The sequence below is a fragment of the Benincasa hispida genome, chromosome 9 (assembly GCF_027475165.1).
Source record: "Benincasa hispida cultivar pf3 chromosome 9, pf3_genome.v1.1, whole genome shotgun sequence".
Lineage (NCBI taxonomy): Eukaryota > Viridiplantae > Streptophyta > Magnoliopsida > Cucurbitales > Cucurbitaceae > Benincasa > Benincasa hispida.
The window spans coordinates 49,659,795-49,671,125 of record NC_143486.1 but is presented as its reverse complement, the minus strand read 5'-3'; the positions used below and the strand labels follow the sequence as shown (position 1 = coordinate 49,671,125).

General features: G+C 36.0%; 2 protein-coding genes across 2 annotated transcripts; one reads left to right on the top strand and one right to left on the bottom strand.

Moving 5' to 3' along the window:
* The first annotated feature begins 1,246 nt into the window (after nt 1-1,246).
* On the top strand, nt 1,247-5,957 carry TRN1 (tornado 1). The gene is made up of 3 exons (XM_039041823.2): nt 1,247-2,839; nt 2,949-4,189; nt 4,293-5,957. The coding sequence occupies exons 1-3, from the start codon at nt 1,345-1,347 to the stop codon at nt 5,679-5,681; spliced, it is 4,125 nt and encodes a 1,374-aa protein (XP_038897751.2). The 5' UTR covers nt 1,247-1,344; the 3' UTR covers nt 5,682-5,957.
* Nucleotides 5,958-6,050: 93 nt separating this feature from the next.
* LOC120085684 (uncharacterized) lies at nt 6,051-9,096 on the bottom strand. The gene is made up of 2 exons (XM_039041824.2): nt 8,475-9,096; nt 6,051-7,642 (listed from the first exon to the last, which is right to left on the bottom strand). Exon 2 carries the CDS (start codon nt 7,619-7,621, stop codon nt 6,335-6,337), a length of 1,287 nt encoding a protein of 428 aa, XP_038897752.2. The 5' UTR covers nt 7,622-7,642; nt 8,475-9,096; the 3' UTR covers nt 6,051-6,334.
* Nucleotides 9,097-11,331: the final 2,235 nt, after the last annotated feature.

Here is an 11,331-nt window from a genome sequence, read left to right as displayed (position 1 = left end):
TAGTTCTTCTTACCATGCTGGTTTTGGTTGTGAATTTGGATGTTCTTTTGTTGTATTTAATCTCACCACTAATTCATATTTGGAGTTATATTTGATCAGATAAAAAATTTAAAGTGAAGCTTGGGGGAAACGTGCAAGAGTAAATAGTGAAGAATTAGAATTAGTTGCCAATTAAATTTAAAAATTGTCTAATCAATCATAAACTTAAAAAAAATCAATAATTTCACGTACTTTCAATTTATTTGGAGAGGAACATACTTTTAATTTTGTATCTAATAAATCCTTATACTTTCAATATTGTTTTAAACTAATCTTAAGCAAATTTGACATTTTTTAAAAATTATGAATATGCTAAACAAAAAATGGAAAATTTAATGTCCTCAAAGAGATAAAATTGAATTTTATATTTGATATATTAAGCCCGGTACTAAAATAAATTCAAAGTTCAAGCACCTTCTTAATATAAGTTCAAGGACATATTATACATGTTCTTAATTTAATGATATTAGCATGATCTTCGTCTCTAAAAATCAGAAATTCAATTCACAACTCGTTGTTAATATTCAAAAGAAAAAGGACATTAGGCATAAATCTGAAAGTTAAAATAACTCATTAATGAAAATGTTTTGAAGTAAACATAAAATTTAAAAATAGTCTTGTAGTTTAACCAAAATGAATCTTTCTCCCAAAATTATAGTACAAAACTTAATAGCACATGACAAAAGATAATATGATAACAAAATAATAATAATAACTTTAGAATATCATTTTGGTCTCTAACTTTGAGATCTGTTCAATTTTAGTCCATATAGTTTTAAATATTCGATTTCAGTCTCTTATCTAAATTTAGTTCATATTTTATTGAAACTAGTTAAATATTAATAATAATTTTCATGCAAAGAAATATAATATATAAATATACTTTTAAAATTTTTAAAATTTATAGTGAAAATGATAATAAAAAAAAAATTGAAAATATTAACAATAAACATGATCGCCTTTAAGATTTTAAGATTTTTTTTTGGAAGTATAAGAATTTAAATTAAACGAAGTTTAAGGTATCGAAACTAAAATGGTACTTTTAAAAAAACAAAAGAAAGAAGTTTTTGGAAAGAAGTTCATAAACGTCTGACACAAATAGTTCCACCGAAAGTTTTACCAATGATTCCCCAAATTAAATAATTGTAAATGATTTTACAGTTATAAAGCACCAAACTGTAACTTTGACAAACATCTCCCCCTTTTCCATGTTGAAACTCTCGCAAAATGCTTCTTTTTTCTTCCCAATAAAGCAAAACCATTTTCACAAAACAGAGCTCTTAGCTCTCACCTTTCTCTCCATCAATGGCTTCAGACCAGAACCATGACAATCTCGAGTGGGCATTGCACGCTCTGGGACCAGACATCCCCGGCCCCCAGAGCCTGTCCTTCCATCTCTCTCAATCCACTTCTTGCTGCCATGTCGAAACCGAAAACTCCTGGAAAGTAGACCTCTCCAAGGATGACATTACATACTTCTCTTGCTTTCTCACAGCTTTGAGCTGCCACAGCTCCCTCAGAAGCTTGGAGTTCCATCTTGTCGATTGGGAACTCGAGCAAATCCGAGAGCTTTGTAGGTTGCTTGAGGATAACTCGGGCATTAGACAGGTTGTGTTTGGACAAAATAGACTGAGTAATGAATGCTTGGTGGAGCTGTGTTGTGTTTTGAAGACTAACAGAGGGATTAACGAGCTTATGTTTTCGGAATGTGGGATCGGATCAGTTGGGGTTGGTTTGATTGCTTCTGGTTTGAAGACAAATGATTCGTTAGAGGAGTTTCAGATTTGGGAGGATTCGATCGGGTCGAAAGGCATGGAAGAACTCTCAGAGATGGTTGAAGAAAACACAACTCTGAAGCTTTTGTCAATTTTTGACTCAAATTCGATCAGAGTGACCCCATTGATATCTGCAGTTTTGGCACTGAATAGGAATATGGAAGTGCACATTTGGAATGGAGAAAATGGTGGAAAAAGTTCTAAGGTGGTTGAGTTTGTACCTGGGAATAGCACACTCAGAATTTATAGGCTTGACATAAATGGTGCTTGCAGGGTTGCTAATGCGCTCGGGTTAAACTCGACAGTTAAAACACTCGACATGACTGGTATCCGGCTGAAATCCCGGTGGGCAAAGGAATTTCGTTGGGCGTTGGAGCAAAATCGTTGCTTGAGGGAGGTAAAATTATCAAAGAGTCACTTAAAAGATGAGGCAATTGTGCATATAGCAGCTGGACTTTTCAAGAACAAACACCTGCAGAGCTTATTTCTTGATGGAAACTTATTTACGGGCATCGGAGTCGAGCATTTACTCTGCCCTTTGAGCCGGTTTTCGACCCTGCAACTTCAAGCAAACATAACTCTGAAATACGTAACATTTGGAGGTCGAAAAAACAAGATAGGAAGAGACGGGCTCACAGCCATTCTACGTACGCTTACAACAAATGAAACTCTAACTCATCTCGGGATATATGATGATCATAGCTTGAGACCCAATGACATAGTCAGAATTTTCAGGAGTTTAGAGAAGAATGCATCCTTAACACACTTATCCTTGCACGGTTGTAAAGGTGTTGATGGAGACATGGTGTTGCAGGCAATAATGGGGATGCTAGAGGTAAATCCTTGGATTGAAGACATCGACCTCTCAGGGACTCCTCTTCAGAATTCTGGGAAAGCTGATAGAGTTTACCAAAGGTTAGGACAGAACGGGAACACTGATCCCGAACCCCAGGTGGATTCACTGGACATGACCTTGACAGAGCCAAAAAGCTGTAGGATTTTCTTCTGTGGCCAAGAATATGCAGGTATTGACATAGTTTCTTTCATACAAGCTTATAGACCTGTAAGTTTTCTCCAAAAGTTCGTATAAGTTAAAATTGAATAATCAAACTAACTTTAGACACCCAAATGCAGGTAAAACTACTCTGTGTAACTCCATATTACAGAACTTTAGTTCTTCAAAACTTCCCTTCACAGACCAAGTCAGATCTTTAGTAGCTCCAGTTGAACAAGCGGTAAGAACAGTTGGAATGAAGATAAAAACTTTCAGAGATGAAGACATAAAAATATCAGTTTGGAATCTAGCTGGTCAGCATGAGTTCCATTCCCTACATGATCTCATGTTTCCAGGGCCTGGAAGTGCATCAGTATTTGTGATCATCAGCAGTTTATTCAGGAAACCGAGTAACAAAGAACCGAAACATCTGAACGAGATAGAAGAAGATGTTCAATATTGGCTAAGGTTCATAGTCTCCAACTCTAAAAGAGCAGCACAACAATGCATGCTTCCAAATGTAACTTTGGTTCTCACACACCATGACAAAGTTGTACAACCTTCACAGAACTTGCAGCAAACTTTAATTTCAATTAAGGAATTGAGAGACAAATTCCAAGGTTTCCTTGATATCTACCCGACAGTATTCACGGTTGATGCACGCTCATCAGCATCAGTAAACAAACTCTTGCATCATCTTCAGAGAATGAGCCGGACTGTTCTCCAAAGAGTTCCGCAAGTTTACCAGCTCTGTAATGAACTGATACAAATTTTGACAGACTGGAGATCTGAAAACTACAACAAACCAGCAATGAGATGGAAAGAGTTTCAGGATCTGTGTCAACTTCATATCCCTCAATTGAGAATCCGTTCAAGACGAAGTAATAGAGATAAGATTGAAATGAGGAGGAAGGCTGTTGCTACTTGCTTGCATGACATAGGAGAGGTGATTTACTTTGAAGAACTGGGGTTTATAATATTAGATTGTGATTGGTTTTGTGGGGAAGTTCTTGGTCAACTAATAAGACTAGAAGTTAGACACAATTCAACCAACAATAGTGGATTCATCAGCAGGAAAGAACTAGAAAAAGTTTTAAGAGGCAAGTTACATAGTCAGATCCCAGGAATGAGTTCGAAGGTATTTGAAAACTTACAAGCTAGTGACTTGGTGGGAATGATGCTAAAACTGGAACTCTGTTATGAACAAGACCAATCAGATCCTAATTCCCCATTGCTAATCCCCTCGGTTCTTGAAGAAGGTAGAGCAAAACCACAGAGATGGCCGTTAAGTATGCCTGATTGCATCTACACAGGGAGACACCTAGAATGTGATGATTCAAGCCATATGTTTCTTACTCCCGGATTTTTTCCTCGACTACAGGTAAGAATCACCTTGTTCTCTTTCTCTCTCTCTCTCTCTCTTCTTTGATGGAACATGGTGAGTTTTGAATTCCTAATATGAGTTTTTACTGTTGGAAATTCAGGTGCATTTGCATAACAGAATCATGGCATTAAAGAACCAATATGTAGCAACTTACAGCTTAGAGAAATACCTGATCACAATAAACATTAATGGAATTTATGTTAGGGTAGAGCTTGGGGGACAATTGGGCTACTATATTGATGTCCTGGCATGCTCCACAAAGAGCTTGACTGAGACTCTCCGGTTTATCCAGCAGCTTATAATCCCTGCAATTCACGATCTCTGTCATGGCATCATCTTGACCGAAAGCATTATCAGGCCCCAGTGCGTGCAGAATTTGGTACCACCTAGACACAGGAAAACCCAGCATGTCTCAATACAACAACTGAAATTGGCATTGCTTTCCGTTCCTGCTGATGGCATGTACGAATATCAGCATACATGGTGTCCTCTGTCAGATGGTGGTAGAGAAATTGTTGCAGTTGGCTTTGATTTTGCTCGAGACCTCTTATCTGATGATGATTTTCGGGAAGTTTTGCATAGGAGGTACCATGACCTTTACAATCTTGCTGTTGAACTGCAAGTCCCGCATGAAAACAACCCGGAAGCAGTTGATCACTCGCTATCCAATGACGAAACTGACAAAGTTGAAGCGACATTAGGTGGAATTGCAAAAGGGGTTGAAGCTGTTTTGCAGAGATTAAAGATCATTGAACAAGAAATCAGAGACTTAAAGCAGGAGATAAAAGGTCTAAGATATTATGAGCATAGACTCCTCCTCGAGCTTAATCGCAAAGTGAACTACCTAGTGAATTACAATGTTGAAATTGAAGAGAGACGAGTGCCTAACATGTTTTATTTCGTTAGAACAGAAAACTATTCAAGAAGGTTGATTACTAACCTGATTTCCGGCATGAATGCTCTCCGACTGCACATGTTATGCGAGTTCCGAAGGGAAATGCATGTTGTTGAAGATCAGATAGGCTGTGAAGTAATGCGGATTGACAATATGGCAGTCAGGTCTTTAGCTCCTTATATGACAAAGTTCATGAAACTGGTAACATTTTCTCTCAGAATTGGAGCCCAAGTAGCAATGGGAATGGGGCACATGATCCCAGATTTGAGTCGCGAGGTTGCGCATCTAGCTGAATCGTCTCTTTTTCATGGGGCAGCTGGAGCAGCAGCTGCAGGAGCAGTTGGGGCTGCAGCTATAGGACGTGTAGGTTTAAACAGGGGAAGAAGCAGAGCTGGGGATATTCAGCAAGATCTCAGAACAGCACAGCAATGGGTTGTGGATTACTTGAGAGAACAGAGATGTTCAACTGGAAAAGATATTGCTGAGAAGTTCGGGTTGTGGAGAGTGAGATACAGAGATGATGGTCACATTGCATGGATCTGCAGAAGGCACATGAACCTCAGAGCACATGAAATAACTGAAGTTCCCATTTGAATGCCTAAGAAGATTCATATTATGCATGCTAACATCGACCAATTTAGAGTAACAAGATACAAACCAGTAAATTTTTTTCCTATCTAAGTTTGGATCTTCCACTGAATATTCCTAGTACAAATCCTATAGAACTTGGTTCTGGATTCCCAACTTCAGGGAGCCAAAACAAAACTACTTTAGTTTGAAAATCTTGACAAAAAAGTATCTCTCTGCTAATCCCATCAGGCACAGTACACGTTATACAAAGAATAAATGTAACAAGGAATTTCTGGACCACATGATCTGAATCAACAGAAATCAAGCCATCAATGCACTGGTCTATCCAATTCATTCCTTGAAACGAACATAATATCATGTGGGACCAACAGATAAAGGATATGATTTTGATTTCATATAATTAGAAGTTGCATTCTTAAGTTAATTGTTACAACGAGGGATAATAATTCATTCATGGTTACACTCATGATCATGATAGAACAAAGTTTGTAAGGTGTAGAAGCCACGATTTACTATCGTACATGACAAACCAACATACAACGGGAAACACCACTCTACAAAGATACATTATTACATTCCACTATTGATAGTAACATTCGACCTATAGTTCTAGAGTTATTTGTGTGTGTCTTTGTCTGAAATGTAGAAACCACAGTTTAGAAGAAAGCTCTGCTTCCATAGAACACTCGTGCATTGCCGTTCGTCGAGGACGGTGTTTTCTGATCAGAGCTTGAATTTCCTGAACTGGTTGGTTCATTATCAACGTCCAGAGGAAGTTTCATCTTTGCTAATGACTCCGTAAATTGCTGCATGCTTTTCATATACATATCAACAATGTCCTGCTGCACTACATTTTGTTCTGGCTCTATGTTCACAGTGATAACAGGCTTTGAGAATGTATCACTTGGTGCCTCAGCAGAGGAATCATCCTTGCCATTCTTAACGTCCACACGCTTCTCCTCTTCAATCGGTTCCTGAGTTCGAGGCTTTGAAGCTTCTGAAGCATCGGATGATTCTGAGCTTGTTGGTCCAGGAGGCGAGGATCCTCCATTAGTTGACAAGCTGCTAGGTGGAGAATCGAGCTTTGAAAGCTGGACAGACTCAATAGAAGCTGTTGAGAAGCTTTCCACAATACGAGCACCTATTTCTGAACTCAGATGATCTTCTGTACCAGAAGTAGCTAGGCTCTCAGAGTCCTCAGACTCCGGATTAGAGCCTGGGATGCAGAAATACTCGGACACCATCATCTCATCTTCATTTACAATCTTAGGATCTGGAAACTCTATTTTATCCAAATCACTAGCTAGTGACTCAGATATTTCAGAATCCTTCAATGCTGCATTTGATGATTCCAAGACAGCTTTAGGAACAGCCATCACATCAGGCGAGGTTCCATTGTATGCAAGAGATAGTTGAACAAATCCAGCAGGAGAATGGAACAAATCGGTAGAAGAAAGAGAGAACTCTTTCTCTAATTTGCCATCCTTAACAAGAACTTCAGTCAATGGTACCAAGGTAAACCCCAACAGCTGGTCTTCCAGATAATTCCTCACTCTGCTCAACATCCAAATCTCACATTTAAGGGAGGCATCGACACTCTGAACATTGAAACGAAGATTCTCATTGAAGACTGGGTTCCTCCCAGCTCCATTAATGATTTTGGTGGAGAGAGAATCTTCAGGATCAGTAGTCAGACAAAGTTTAGCATAAACATCCTGCTTATGGTATATGCAGATATTATGAATGTCTCTAGCCTGATGAATGCATACGTCAAGTGCACCAATAACTTCCTCCAAGTTATGCATCACCACTTCTTTTCGGTTGACCTCAATTCCCTTTGTTGGAGAAACAGAGATCGGAGCAAAGATATTGGGTTTCTGCTTCTCAGTCTCAGCAATGGGAGAGTTCTTCAATGGAGAAACAACAGATTGAGGGGAGTCCATGATAAGACTTAGTGCACAAACCTGAAAAGTTAACAAAGTTGATTGAAAATCTAATAAAATGAACTTAAAAGACCATATTGGCAGTGATTTAGATGATAGGTTCAACAGAAGATGGTTTCATATCTCAAAGCCCAAAATCACAACATTGTGGTCTAAGTCATAATCATAACATGAGTTTTACAAAGTTCAAAATCCATAACAAGGTTAGAGGAAAAAGAAGCTCCTATAGACTAGCTCCAGGAATAAATCTCAAATGTACTAAGCAGTAAACCAATACTGAGAATCAAAGTAATCTAAATGAGCAACAAAAACAATTCAATCTAAAAAAAACTTTTGAATTACAGGAAACAGAAATTAAACGACTATAATGAGATAGAACCTTCAATTCAAAATCCTACAATTAAAAAAGACAATTGTAACTGTAAACAAGTTTCAACGATAAAAGAAACGAACCTTTCACGAGAGTGAATGTCAAACAAATCGACTAAAACAGGGATTCACAGAACCACACTGAATAGTCAACTGACAAACATGGAAACTCCAATTCACATCAATTCATATCCAAATATTCTCAAGATATAGAAGCCAAACACTCAAGAACTAAGAATGAGTGAACTGCAAAAGGTTTCAGTCAAAACCACAAAGTCCAACAAAGGAACCAAAATTTTCAACACAGGAACAAGAAACCCCGAAATCCAAGGAACTGTGAGAAGTGAAAGCAAGAAAAAAGGGAAACACATCATAGACGTCCCCGATCGGGTCTACAAAATTCAACAAGAAGATGAAATTGAGGTCACTTCAAAACCCACGAACACAAGACGAAAGAAACAAGAGAAGGAAGTAATAGAATTACCAAAAGAAAAAGGAGTGAAATCAAAGCAAAATCACGAACTGGGTTAGTTTCTTTTAGCTTCTAATCCCCAAATTGGCAAAGTCCAAGCAGTCTTCCCCCAACTCGAAAGCTCTTAATCGAAGATCTCCCACAACCCAGTTGGCAAATTGAAGAAACTTGTGCGTCGCTGGGTCTGTACGCTCGGTTTGCTGTTTGTCTTGAACTGCTGGAACACCAGAGTTGAGTGGGTCGCTGTGGGATCGAGTTCGCCGAATCCGCGTGGAGGGTTACTCAACAAAGGTGCTGCACCGTTGCTACTCGTCGCCGGAGGAACGCCCGTCGTCGTGGGTGCTGTAATGCCGCCGCCGGCGATGTTTATTGCCGGAATGAAGTGAGCGGTGGGTGGTGATTTAAGCCTGAGGAAGAACGAAATGGCTGATTGATTGAGGCTTTAGAGAGAGAAAGTGGGGGGTTTTAAAAAGGGGGCAAAAGGTCACTTTGACTTTTGGAGCTTTATATTCGTAAGATTTTTATATTCGTAAGATTTTTGTATGGATGACCCAAATTTTATCTAGATACTGTTTAATTAATATTTTAAAAATCTAGAAATAATTTTAAGCATGAATGAGAGAGCAAGGAGAGGTGCAAACGTGATAGAGTGATGGAAGAAAAATACCAATGTATGAATTTAATTTATAAATCACGTTAATGTATTTTAATAAACTATTAGTCACAAATTTAAATATGTTGAACTCGATTTACTATTAGAAATTTCTCTTTTGAGACCAAAAATAATATTAGAAAATTAACAATGAATGCATTAATTTCATATATAACAACACCGCTTACACTCGAATAGTTGTATTCTATCAGCATAAATTATACTTATTCAACTTAAAAGTTTAACTTTCCTAAGATCATTATATTTCATAAATTAAAACTTTCAAAAACCATATACATTTTCTTAACATCTCTCAACGAATACCTAAACTTGAAAAATCACATTTTTATACATGGATTGCATCCATACATGAATGAATGCACACATTCGATGTTAGCTATCTTCATACTAAATAATCATATTCCATCGGGACAAATTGTATCTCTATTGTCCTACCATCTCACAAAGAAAATCTACGCTCAAAGAGTCATATTCCAAAGATTGAATGACATTAACAAGCATCCAAACTCGAATAGTTAATTTTTTTAGACATGGATTGCATTTATATATAAATATATGCACCGATTCAATATGTGTAACCACCAACACTCAAATAGTTGTATCCTTCACTTTTTAGCACAAACAACACCTCTATTATCTTAACATATCTCAAAAAATACCATCAAAAAATTAAAAGATTGAAGGACAAAACAGACATTTACTTGAGATAAAAGAGGAAAGCAAAGACTTTCCTACCTTATTTGTAAATTATATACTATAAACAACTCTTCAACACTTCCATTTTTTCTCATCAAATTGATGTCTTTATGGTCATAATTGAAGTTAATTCAAATCCAGAGTAGTTGGAGGCAACATTAGAAGAAAACCCACTTTGCCTTAAATAAGCAATTTAAAGAGCAAGGAATAGGAAGGAGAGTCAACAGTGCAAGTGGAAAAGAAAGTGAGGAGATGGTGGGTAGAGAGAATGAGGGGTGAGAAAAAAAGTGGTTTAAGATATTCTTTAGCCATTTTCCTTTTTCTTCCCTTTTAATTTTATAAAAAAAAAATTAATTATTAACACATAATAAATAGGGAAAGTTTATAAAAAAAATTGAGTCATTCCTCGACCTATATAATTATAAAAATTGTAACAATTACATAAGATCGAAGTCTAATTTTTATAATTGAAAGTATACGAGTGTAATTATAACTATCATCATATTTTAAGGGTAGTATATTCAATTTTTATATATATCTTTGTGAGTGTCCGAACTAACTTAGGTGTACCTCAACTAATCTCACACGACAACCCTCGTTATATTACAATATTTAAGTGTCAAGGAAACTCATAGGATATTAAATCTTAGGTAGGTGGTTATTATGGATTGAATCCATTACCTATTATCTCTTTATTAAATTCAGATTTTTTTATTTATCATTAAGCCAATCTATGATAGCTCAGTTCATATCTATCTTATGAAAAAAATAATTCAACGAGACCGATATAATATGACTAGCGGTTCATATCTTTAGATATAAGAGAGATATTAAATACAATAATTATAGTTGGCATATTAATATTTTAATCATATAGTAGTTTCTATCCTTATTTGGATTTTAATAGGTAGATAATGTAGCATCCTAGTGTATATTAATGTGTTTATATAGGCATGTAGTGGAGGCATATAGGTTTGTTTGATTTGTTGAAATAAATATTGAGTGAATGTTAGGTTGTACATAATAATAAATTATCAAAATGCTCTTTTTAAAATTTAAAGTCATAATCATTTTGTTTTTTGTTTTTTTTTTTTTAAATTAAGTCTATTTTTTTCTCATGTTTTATCATAATTTGCATTTTTTTTCTAAGTACAATGGTTGAATTTTTGGCTAAATTTTAAAAACAAAAACAAATTTTTAAAAACTATTTTTTTAGTTTTCAAATTTTGACTTGATTTTTTAAACTAATGGTAAAAGGTAGACTAAATGAAGAAATTTTGAGGTAAAAGTAATATCTATTGACTTAATTTTAAAAAACAAAAACAAAAAATAAAATGATTATCAAATGGAACCTAAGTAATTATTATTTTTAAAAAAACTTGTAGATTAAAATATACATTTTAAAGTCTATGTTTTATTTGTTTGTTTTCGTTTTCCTTTTTTTTTTAAAAAAAAATTGTTTTAAAGTCTAGAAAACCTCTGTTTTATTTGTATTTTTTT